Below are 12,700 nucleotides of genomic sequence, written 5' to 3' on the forward strand. Positions count from 1 at the left end.
AGATAGAATTTCTATATTCTATTCTGTGTTAACAGAATTAATGCTTCCTGCTTGCTTGATTTGGAAGAAATGTTTGACAGAATCAAAATAAAAGTGTTCCAGAAAAAAAATTAATTTTCCTTATAATTTGAATCATTCTATTATTGATAATACAACTTTTTGTAAAAGCATTTGTCCTCCTTAACTTTTTCTCTTTGAAGTTCTTCTCAAAGCCTAAAGGATTTTGAAGGTGTGCTCTGAGGAGTGTACAATATCATAGAGATCATTTTAGCAGCTCTTTCTATTCGATGAAAATTGTCTGATAATATTTATTTCATTTTGGCATTGTATATATTAGATTACTTCTATCAGTCACTCATTTGATCAAATAAGACTATAGATATAAGAGAGAGTCAGCAAATAAAAGTTCTACATAGATTATTATCAAATTTCCTTTTGGCTAAAATTTATATAGATCTGGTCATTCTACTTGAGTCTAAATGTAGAAACAGATCACTCTACAACAACATGCTAACAGAGTAGCAGTTTGCCCCATGTATGATTTAAGAGGTTTTGAAGAATGATACTCCTGTAGGTTTTCCCAGCCCTCCCTGGCCAGCCTTCTGTCTGTACTTGAGATTTCTGCTATGATCATTTCTTCTCCAGATTGATCTACATTTACAGAAGGACTCAAGAAAAATGAAAATTTGCTAAGTCAATTCAGGACTTTCAAACCTGTGCAGAATTTTGTGTGCCAGATTAACTGGTCAGTTCATTAGCTATCTGTCAGTAATTCTACCTTAGGTCATACCAAGAGAGATGCTGGGTCCTTTGGCAGTCAGAAGTTTGCAGTAGGAAGTTGAGCCCCTGAGAAAGGGGTGGGTTTTTATTATTTTTATTATTTGTTTGGTTTTTTTTTTATTTTTTTTAATTTTTATTTATTTATTCATTTTACAGAGGAGAGGGAGGATAGAGAGAGAGAGAGAGGAGAGACAGAGAGAGAGAAGAGGGGGAGGAACTGGAAGCATCAACTCCCATATGTGCCTTGACCAGGCAAGCCCAGGGTTTTGAACCGGCGACCTCAGCATTTCCAGGTTGACGCTTTATCCACTGTGCCACCACAGGTCAGGCTTTATTATTTGTTTTTAGTACTGTGAGCTAAACTTGACATGTTTCACACTTTGTTCAAAAGTACTCTTGATTACATGAGTATCAAATAACATGTGAGTATGCTCTTTCTAAATTCTTCATCTATAGATTGTTTGAATAACATAATGGTGCTTATAGAAAAACTAAGTTTAATGCGGTCAACATTATCTATTTCTTTTTCAATCCATGGATTACTTAAAGCATTTCAAAATACTAACTCTGGTTGAATATATTGCTAGATAAAAAAATCCAATTATATTGAGTTGTTGTGTTTTTTTGGTTAACATTGTCTTCCTAGTTAGTGAAAATACTTGCCCATCTTTTTTTGAATAATAAAGTGTATGAAAGTCAGTTTCCATTCAATAATTAACTTTCAAATCATAGGCAAGATAAGATTGAATTGAGAATAGGAGAAAATGTAAAGTCAATTTACATAACAAAAGTGTGGGCATGCATAAACACATGCCAATGAGAACTGTCAGACAAAAACAAGGGAAATATTAACATCTGATAAAAAAAAGCAATTCCACCTTTATTAATATCTGTAAACCCTACTAATACATTACTTGCTGGAATCATATTTTAACTTTACTATAACATGGATGGTTTATGAATGTTTTAGGGCTAAAGAGGGAAAAGTGCCACCTCATGGAAATGTACCCACAAATCAAGGAGTAAATACTGGGAAGTGAGAGACTGCATAATTTTATATTGTTTAATTCTGTAAATTTGGTTACCAAGCATCTGATTATATCTTAATATTTAAAGTACAATAGCTGTGGTGGATGTGTTTCCAGATCCCCAATGAATTACTGAAACCATGGATAGGACCAAACCCTATATAAACTATGTTTTAATCTATAAATACCTAAAGTTTAACATACACTGGGTGTAGTGATAAAGTAATAACTACTAAAATAAAATAATTATAACAGTATATTATAATAAAATTTATATGAATGTAATCTCTTTCAAATATCTTATTGTATTATACTCACTCCCTTTTTTTTAAAATCTTTTCTTCTTTTTCCAAGTGAGAGGAGGGTAGATAGTGAGACTCTCATGTGTGATCTGATGGGAATCCACCTGGTGATCCCTCTCTGGGGCCAATGCTCTGCCCATCTGTAGCCATGCTCACAATAGATCTGTTTTTAGTGCCTGAAGCAGAGGCTGCCCGGAGCCATCCTCAGAGCCTGGGCCAATGAGCTTGATTCAATCAAGCCATGGCTGTGGGAGCGGAAGAGAGAGAGAGAGAGAGAGAGCAAGAAAAGGAGAGAAGGGTGAGGGGGAAGGGTGGAGAAGCAGATGGTTACTTCTCCATTCACCAGGCTGACACTACCATTGAGGTAATCTGCCAGGGCTGGCAAATATTATGATTAGCATAATTATTTGCTATTTTTTCTGCCTATTTCCTACACCTTAAAAGTTCCTGGAAGAATGGGCACTGACTTACTCACCTTTTTATCATCTGTCTATGATAGGGACTGGTTTAGTGTACACTTTCAATCAATATTTTACTTCCCTTGTGTGAATTATATGGTCATAAAAAATATTATTCTCTCACTCATTCCCCAGTAAAAGTAGTTTTTAAGAGGTCAAGACTGCTATAGTTTACAAGGACTGAAGGAGGAACCCACAGATGTAACTTCATTTTTTGCTAGTGGCTATATAATCTTTTATGGTCACCAGTGACTTCATACTTTGTAACTCTTCAACTGTCCTGGCATATGACTTGCAGAAAGCAGTTCAGATGTACAATTAAATCCCACCTCTCCTGTCAGTTCCACAAACAAGCAAATTTCTAGCATAGATTTATGACTCTTATAAATATTAAAGTGGCTCAGGGACTCTAGTTCCTTAAAAAAGAATGCAAAAGCTACATTTTTAGTAACATCTGCTGGACAAGCCCAAAAGAGAAACTTAGTCATATTTGCTCACTTCTACGATGAATAATGTGTTGTCAAAGCAGAGGTGATTGCTGTGATTAAAAAGGCAATAAACAGCACTTATTATTATTATTATTTTTGTATTTTTCTGAAGCTGGAAACGGGGAGAGACAGTCAGACTCCCGCATGCACCCAACCGGGATCCACCTGGCACGCCCACCAGGGGCGATGCTCTGCCCACCAGGGGTCGATGCTCTGCCCCTCCGGGGCGTCGCTCTGCCGCAACCAGAGCCACTCTAGCGCCTGGGGCAGCGGCCAAGGAGCCATCCCCAGCGCCCGGGGCCATCTTTGCTCCAATGGAGCCTTGGCTGCGGGAGGGGAAGAAAGAGACAGAGAGGAGGGGGGGGGGGGATAGAGAAGCAAGTGGGCGCTTCTTCTATGTGCCCTGGCTGGGAATCGAACCCGGGTCCCCTGCACGCCAGGCCGACGCTCTACCGCTGAGCCAACCGGCCAGGGCTTAAACAGCACTTATTTTAAAGATTTAAATGGTTGCTAAAGTTATAGAAATACTTGTTTAAAAATTTATTTTATATCTTACCTCTTCAACTGAGAACTATCGGAAGCAAAAATATTAAATTAAAAAATGATGCTATCACTAAGAGAAAGGCATGTCAGACTCTTTTTTAAAGTGGCATATTTTCCCACACAGTTTTAAAAGAATTGTTACAATAAATAATAGAAAAGAATCTGATTTGGACTTGGATATAGGCAGATTTGGATTGCACTGGCAAAGTCTTAGTGCCTAAAACATTTCTCCCATTTACAAAGGTCAGTATCGGACTAACCCCTCTTTTTTCTGTCCTCATTTTAAAAATGTACTACTAGAGAAATCATTTATAAAGCTGATTCACACTCGGCCTTGGCCTGGTAGCTCTGTAGATAAAGCATCGGCCCGAGTAGATAAGCATATGCACCAAGGTCACCAAGCTTTGTCAATCCCGGTTAGGGCACATTCAAGAACTAATCAATGAGTGCACAGCCAAGTGGAACAACAAGTTGTTTCTTTTTTTTTTTTTCTCTCTCTCTCTCTCCTCTCGAATCAATATAAAACTTAAAACAAACACTGGTCCACACTAAAATATCACTGACATGTATGTTCTCTTTCCCTCCTGATATCGGAGGACAGAAAGAAAGTTCTCAAAATGATATTGAACCATAGTTAAAGTATTCCTCTTTCTGTTAGGAGGCAAACAAGACTCTCCAGAGGACATACTTATCCTCTCCACTGAAGTACTCTGAACTGATTTCATTGTAGATGTCACATAGATAAATTATTGTGTAAGGGATATAGCGGACTTCCGAGCCACTAAGCGTTACATTGGCAATGTTCCAGCTCAACCTGGTTTTTCATCTCACTCTTCTTTCTTAAGCTAAGGGATGGCTGAAAATTCAGAATTAGTGACTTCTTTTCCTAAACACCTACAGAGACTCTATTAGAGTAGTAATCATGTCTGTTTCAGCCTAATGACAATACTTAACATACTTCTTAATATACAGACATGGAAGGTAGTCAAGAAATAGTTATGGATAGGTGGATACAAGGAAGGTAATAAAATGTTTGTGAATATTTTCAATTTTCAATTTTAGACAAATCATTATTAAGAAAACCCTTTATCTACTCTCTCATCTTTTGGTACTTTCATGCAGCAGAAATGTTGGGAACTAAAAACTAGTAACAGAATTTAAAACGTAGTAAACATAATAATCCATTAAAATACACTATTCAATTGTATCCAAGGAATCAGACCAAGGTTACAGACATAAAAAAGTGTGGCAAATGCATTAACTCAAAAATATCTCCAGTTGGACATTTTGGTCAGATATTTCGACATTTCCTTAATTGCAAAAACTCAGTGAAAATATTTATAGTACTAGCACAAGTGCCATATATCCCAGAGTGTGAGAGATGAATGCTGAACTGAATGTCTGGGCAAAGTCCAAAAGGGTAAAGCTCTGGAGATAATGAAATAAAGCACAGGGCAGAACGAGAAACCATTATGGAAGTACATTCAGTTCTTGGTCCTGCAGCATGTTGGGGGAAATAGAATTCTGCGATGGGATCACTACTTGCGTTTCCTAAAAGGGTGGAGGGAATTTAAATAAGATGCAGTAACATCACAGAAAGAAGCAATTGTTGCTTCCTTTTATAGCAGTAATAACTATTTCTGTTTAAATAGTATTAGAAAATGAAATTACCAAACAGAATCTCATAATGACATGTAGGCAGTCAAGGTTAAATTATTCCAACTTTGTGTGTGGGGGTGGGAGGGGCACTAGGTCACCTGTTCCTATTAGGCAGGTCTTGCATTGATGCTTTGTCAAGAACCATAAACAAATTCAAATTTTATAGTCATAATCCTTTTCTTAGTGGATCTGGTAGTTGGCCTTAAGGTAGTAAATTAAAACTACAAATATAAGAAGGTAAAAAATATGTAATTCAATAAAAGGGGAATACTGAAGGTATTCAAGTGTCTAATATTATTAAGCTTTTTTTTTTTTTCAGTTGCTCTGGGCACAATGAATAAAGCTTATATTTTATTAGCCCCAAACACAATTAGTGAAGTCATAGGTTAAATGGGAGATTATCCTTTGCTTCAGATAGTTGCAGTGAACAGACTACTTCATGGGTCGATTTAAAGGATTTTTAACACATCTAAAGATATACATTGACGTTAACTGTTTTCTCATGAAAAAGTTTGTTTTCAAAAAAAAAAAAGTTTTTACTGCTTCCCTTTTCATTCACAGCCCTTTCTAATTTCCGCTGGTCTAAATCAATTTAGATTTATTAGCTTTGTACAAAAGAACCCCAGTAGATTTTTAATAATAATTGTCATTATCATTGATTAAAGTTATACTGTTCAGGCCAGATGGAGTCCTTTTCCTGTCAGCTAGAATGAGCTTGCATTATGTAGTTCTAATGTGTTTAGATCTAAATAAACAGATGGCAGAGTGACAGGATATTATAGGCCGGTGATGGCAGCAGCAGCACTTCACAAAGAGAATTGCTTTACATAAACTCTGTTGTGGCAAGAATCCTGCCACTTTTTAGAAGGTGACTAGAGTGGAGGCTAAATGTTATGTTAACTTGGAAATAGTACTGTTCACCTGCAGAAGGGTTGAGCATTGAGATGGTCTGAGGTTCAGCCTGAGAGATTGTGCCTGCCAAATCTGTTCTGTTAAAGCATTTAACTTAATGATTTTACTCAGTCCATCTCATAGAGAGAGAGAAGCTGCTCAGGTAGAAGAATTTCCAAGTTGAAGAGTTAAAAACTGTGGGTCAAGAAAATATTAAAACATTTGCTATAACCCTATTCTGTAATTGTTGCGACACATTAAAATAAATGTCCTGAATAGGCATATTCCATTTGCAATTAATATTAGACAATTAATAGAGAAGGTTTAATGAGTCTGCTGTAGCAAATCTTTCATTTTTAATATGTTTCCACATCTACTTTTCATTTTAAATATAAGCCTATTTCATACCTCTGTGCTCACAAAACTGTAGAGTGAACCTATAACATTTAGAAATAAACTTTAAAGAAAGTCATTATGCACAATTTATTTAGCTAACGTTTTTTGTTTTTTTTCATTGAGTCCTGATGGGAATTTCTCTGTCGGACAGCTGTATTTGCTGAGACAAGTATCACAGTAGCACCCTCTTTAAGGGAAGATGCCACTACGGGAGATAAAGGCTGATATTTGAGAAGGAGGGTAGTAACAATAATAATTTTAGAGGAGGATATCAAGTAATAGAAATTAAGTTTTCCTAAAAAAATTAGCTGTTAAAATACTTGAAATTTTTAGATAAAAATGTGGGTTTGCACATTGACCCTATATGCTGAGGGCAAGGAGAGACTAAAGAAAGAGGTAGGCAACTCCAGCTTGGTAGGAGGTGGGTTTACTAAGCAAGGGAACTTATATAGGAAGTTATCTTAGATGGCTGCAAGATGAGTAGACTTCTTCACACCCTCACCAGAATCTTTAAAGTTTATATAGAGGCCTTCACTGGGTTCAGTCATATATTCAATTCAGATTGAATTGGGGTCTCAACAACACCTTACTGTCTCAGGCTACATCCTTGAAACAGCTGCTAGTTTGGAATATATTATATTCCAAGGACAGGGGAGACATGAGGCCTCTCTAATTGCCCATTTCTAGTTCAAGGTTCAACTGATGGTCACATCCTTTTGATAATTTCCTATAATTAAAGATAATCTAAATTACTTTTGAAACTTTTTGTTCTGATGGTTTATAGAAATATGTTCTTGTTTTCATAGACTTCAACTTCTTAATTTTTTTATTTAATTTTTATTAACTGTTGGGATCAGTAAGCCATGACCTTTAGAAATTTCATTAAGTAGAATAGGTCATAAGCATAACACTGTCCAGTAATCAAAGTGAAACATATCTCATGTAAGTATTTACTTCTTACTAGTTGCTGAAATTTACAAATGTATTGATTTCTTTTTGTATATGACAATGAGAGGATGTTGAATATGAAGAGACTGTATTATCAGCTTCACATGTGTATTTGACATTTGGGATTTGTTACCCTAAGCAGGAATTTTGTGAGCTATGCTCCAACTCGAGTATGACATAAACATCCTCATAAAGGAGCAAGAATATTCTCTGAGGAATGACTCATTGTCAGAGAGTGAAAGATTATAATGTGCTTGTGTTATTTCTTCTTCTACAGGTGGACGTTGCCATAAGTCCTGTACCGGTCGGTGCTGGGGACCCACAGAGAATCACTGCCAGACTTGTAAGTGCTTGACAGTTAGAAAGCATAGGCTCGCAGTGGTCGAGTGGTTTTCATAATTGATGATTTTTCAGACTTATGGTGATCAGCAACATGAAAATGAGCTTTTGCTTCCTTATGGAAGATCCCCTTGAATTCAAGTAAACTGCCCGATTTAATTTCTTTCAAATAAAACATGCTTAATAGTTTCTTATATTTCATTGTTGTTTCTAAGTTAATGATATCAGCAACACAGATGTGGTGATTATTAACTATGACTTTAGAGTCTGTACATCAGAGGAAGTAGGGAATCCAAATGTGTACAAAATAATAAAAACTCAATTTCAGGTTAACTGAGTGTCTTAGTACTTTTCCAAGTAGCTTCATCAATGCTTAATCAGTGGAAAAAAATAAATTTTTAAAAAAGGAAAGGTCACTGTGTATTAATTCTATTCTGGGCAAAGAGCTACAAACTGTGTGAATCATAGTTATAGATTCACTATAAAATAACAATGATTCTTGCTTTTAGTGTATGTTGTTTCTTGTATTAGTCATTAAAGTAAGAGCTATTAGCATTGTAAGACATTTAAAAACCATTGTACTGAATATAAAGATAAATATCTAATTGTTTTAGCATTCTTAAAGTCATATATGATACTAAAACCAGAACTGAATTTTCAATAATCTAAGGATAAATGGTTTATTTAAAAAGAAGAAAAACAAAGTACTCTACATAAATGGTAAAGACTTTTTTCCTGCAAAGTCTGAAATTATATATAGGAAACAGCATGGTGGACATTTGAAATGCATTTCTTTGTTTTAGCAGAGAAGACACATAGAAAATATTATTAAAAGTTTCAACATACAAATATTAGATATTGTGGAAATTTGTTATACTATTGGAAAAAACTTTAGATGTCTATTTGTCTTAGTTTATGTTTATTAAATTATTTCAATATAAAATACAAAACGAATGACCTTGTAAGCCACCAAGGGAAAAAAAAAGGTGTAAGAAAAGCTATTATTCTAGTGGTAAATAATTTCTTAAATTTATTTTTGAATTCAGAAACATCCTCATGTTTAATATTCATGAAATATGAAAGAGTACAACATAAAAGGTTTCTTTCCGCCTGACCTGTGGTGGTGCAGTGGATAAAGCGTCGACCTGGAAATGCTGAGGTCGCCGGTTCGAAACCCTGGGCTTGCCTGGTCAAGGCACATATGGGAGTTGATGCTTCCAGCTCCTCCCCCCTGTCTCTCTCTATCCTCTCTCTCTTCTCTCTAAAAATGAATAAACTAAAAAAAAAAATTAAATTAAAGGTTTCTTCCTAATTGTGTCTCACCTTTGTCCTTCAGTCACCAATAGAAAACAAATGGTACAGCTATTTTTATGTATTCTTCCAGAGACAATTAATGCATATGCTAAGAAGTATGTTTCTGTCCCTGCCAAGTTTTTACTCAAATGTCAGCATGCTTTTCATGCTATAATGCACCATGATTTTTTCACTTCATGTATATGTACATGAATTTATTTGTGGTATTAATCTCTAGAAGTGGTCATTGCAAGGGCAAAGGTACATAAATAAGAAATTTGATAGAGATCACCAACATGGAGATCTTATTCTCTAAAAAGTTTCTAACAATTTCCTCTGCTTGAGCAATGCAAGTAAATGCTTGTTTCCCTATTCCTGGGCCAAGCAGTGTATTATCAAACTCTGGGCTAGAAAAAACATAGTATCTCAGTGAAGTCTTATATTACTTTATGTAATAAAAAGAAACATTTTAGGGCAACAACATTTTGATAAGAATTTTAAGCAGGATTCTAAAGTAAGATTAGATTACTGTTTGAAATACATGTACTCACTATAATACTTTTAGATGATGTTTTAATAGCATCTTACTGATACAGAGGAAAGCTTCACTCCACTCTACCAAAGAATACTTATTCAGAACAAAATGTTAATAGTACTCAAGTTAATATATACTGTAATAAAAGCCTGACCAGGCAGTGGAGCAGAGGATAGGACTTTGGACTGGGACACAGAGGACCAGGGTTCAAAACAGCGAGGTCGTCAGTTTGAGTGCAGGCTCATCTGGTTTGAGCAAGGCTCACCTGCTTGAGCCCAAGGTTGCTGGCTTGAGCAAGGGGTCACTTGCTCTGCTGTAGCCCCCGGTCAAGACACATATGAGAAAGCAATCAGTAAACAATTAAGGTGCCACAATAAATAATTGATGCTTCTCATCTCTCTGCCTTCCTGTCTATCTGTCCCTATCTGTCCCTCTCTCTGTCTCTATCAAAAAAAAAGAAAAGAAAGAAAGAAAGAGAGAGAGAGAGAGGGAGAGAGAGAGAAAGGAAAGGAAAGGAAAGGAAAGGAAAGGAAAGGAAGGAAGGAAGGAAGGAAGGAAGGAAGGAAGGAAGGAAGGAAGGAAGGAAGGAAAGGAAAGGAAAGAAAGAAAGAAAGAAAGAAAGAAAGAAAGAAAGAAAGAAAGAAAGAAAGAAAGAAGAAAGAAAGAAAAGAAAGAAATCCTGTAATAAGAGTAGTTACTGACCTAGGCAAGTTCAATCAGATCTCTCCCCAGAGAATTTCCAGTTGGGGTCCTGAGATGCTGGTAGCACTACCTTAGAAGCTTGAACATGAAGAGATATTAAAACTAGTAGAGGTTCCCTTTGAACCATTGTGTTAGTGAGAAGCAGAAACGGCCAGCCCTCAGTGACTCAGAAAAATAAATCATAAGCTAAAGGGAAAGAGAGAGAGTGAGAGAGGTGGAGGGAAAGAAAGAGGAAGAGAGAGAGAGTGGCAGTTTTTTGACAGTTTCTGCCTCCTAGTTCTCGGGCCTTCATGAGGTCTATTCTTAGATGCCTTAATCAGCACAATGCTTTTCTAGTACATTTCAATGAGTTTTGTTACTTGCCATGAAATGTGGAGAGGAAATCTTGACTAGGAAAATCATCACACCATAGCTCATGTGTCAAATCATCAACCAAGAAGTCATTTAATTCACCTAATTTTTCAGCATAGAAATTCAGTTTACTATAATAATCTAAAATTGGCTTAATGGTCCCTGTGCCTGCTCCACAGAATAAATTAAATTTAAATTCAATAAGCATTTACATGTATTTGATATGTATAAGTCCTAAAGTCCTAATTTTAGAATAGTATTCATCCACACATAGATCTGTATAGTTTATAAAACATTTTTATTTTAATATTTATTTTTATATTATTGTGAGTCAAAGAGGACAGTTATACTTAACCTATTTTTTTTTACAACTGGAAAAATATAAACTGAGAAAATGATACAGGGAATTGTTAATTTTTCTCAGCTAACACCTGGGATTTTAACCCAATTGTACTGAGTCTAAAAACAATACTGTTTCCTGTGTACCATATTGTTCAACCAAGTGGGCAGGGCATTGCATTTGAAATCACCCAGATGAAGGGGATCCCAGTTGTTTCCACTTCCTAACATGGCAAAGCAACTAAATTATTTTTAAATCTCAGCTACCGTATCTATAAAACAGAAACATTTGTACTTAACTCTGCAGTTTGCTTTTTTGGAATTAAAGTCGAGACAAAAATGTAGTTGAAGTGCTTAAATATTTTTTGACATGTACTAAGGCCCTAATAAAGAATAGCTAATGCTACAATAAACTAAAGGAGATGCTGTTATAAAACAAAAGCCTTCTTAAATCTGAATGAACGGGAATGGTAGCAGACTCCTGTAGCGCAGTTCCACCTTGTGAAGGTTACTGGCCATGGGTGGCTGGGGAATTCAAAAGCCAAAGCCCTGGGGTGAAGTAGAGACTTCTGAAGTGGAGGCTGGTTGCCCTTGACATTCACTCCTGTTCTGTCTCTCTCCTTGTTTGAGCTACTTGAAAGGTAAATTGCTTATCCATATTTAAAGAACCCACCATCCTGAGGCAAAATGTATTTTGGAATTACTCAAAGATGTATGTACTTATTGTAGGACCTGAATTTTAGAAATATAGTCATATATTTTAGAGAATTAGATCTCATGGGAAATTCTATACAGACATTAGGCTTCCGGAGATACCATAGAGATGGAGCATACATGATAAAAAAAATACTGTAAAAATTTCCAGGCTTCTTTTAGATTTCTGATGTTCCTTCTGTTAGTTAAAATATACTGCTTAAACCTAGGCCTGCTTGAGGTTCACTTATGTCTGAATCCTAATTGAACATTTTAAAAATTGGAAAGCATACATTGTGCAAGTTTTTGAAAATATTGAGCTCTTGTTGACTGACCAAACAAAAGTACATTTTAAGATCTGAAAAACAGTCTTATTTACAAATAATTTCTTTTTTTTATGACTGAAATAAATTTATTTTAGTGAAGGCTTTTCTGGAGACATTCTACTTCATGATTTGTAAAGCATTTTCTTATTTTTATGGAGAATCATTCCTTGAGATTCTTTATACATTAGGGAAGAAAGGTCAAGGTAATCAAAAGTCCCACACTGCTGCTAAGGAAACTGATGTTAAGAATAGTTGTCATGGCCCTGACCGGTTGGCTCAGTGGTAGAGCATCGGCCTGGCGTGCAGGAGTCCCGGGTTCGAATCCCGGCCAGGGCACACAGGAGAAGCGCCCATCTGCATCTCCACCCTTCCCCCTCTCCTTTCTTTCTGTCTCTCTCTTCCCCTCCCACAGCCAAGGCTCCATTGGAGCAAAGTTGACCCGGACGCTGAGGATGGCTCTGTGGCCTTTGCCTCAGGCGCTGGAATGGCTCTGGTTGTGACAGAGCAATGCCCCAGATGGGCAGAGCATCACCCCCTGGTGGGCGTGCTGGATTGATCCCGGTTGGGCGCATGTGGAAATCTGTCTGACTGCCTCCCTGTTTCCAGCTTCAGAAAAAATACAAAAAAAA

The 12,700-nt window shown here is 36.4% G+C and overlaps 1 protein-coding gene across 5 annotated transcripts in view; it reads left to right on the forward strand.

The window, feature by feature from the left end:
• ERBB4 (erb-b2 receptor tyrosine kinase 4) overlaps positions 1-12,700 on the forward strand; it is a 1,148,959-nt gene that overhangs the window by 768,579 nt on the left and 367,680 nt on the right. For all 5 annotated transcript variants that reach the window (XM_066278878.1, XM_066278881.1, XM_066278877.1 and 2 more), the window contains exon 5: positions 7,771-7,836. In XM_066278878.1, the coding sequence (XP_066134975.1) occupies positions 7,771-7,836 (66 nt within the window). The remainder of the gene's footprint in view (positions 1-7,770; positions 7,837-12,700) is intronic.

This window comes from Saccopteryx bilineata, chromosome 5, assembly GCF_036850765.1.
Source record: "Saccopteryx bilineata isolate mSacBil1 chromosome 5, mSacBil1_pri_phased_curated, whole genome shotgun sequence".
NCBI lineage: Eukaryota > Metazoa > Chordata > Mammalia > Chiroptera > Emballonuridae > Saccopteryx > Saccopteryx bilineata.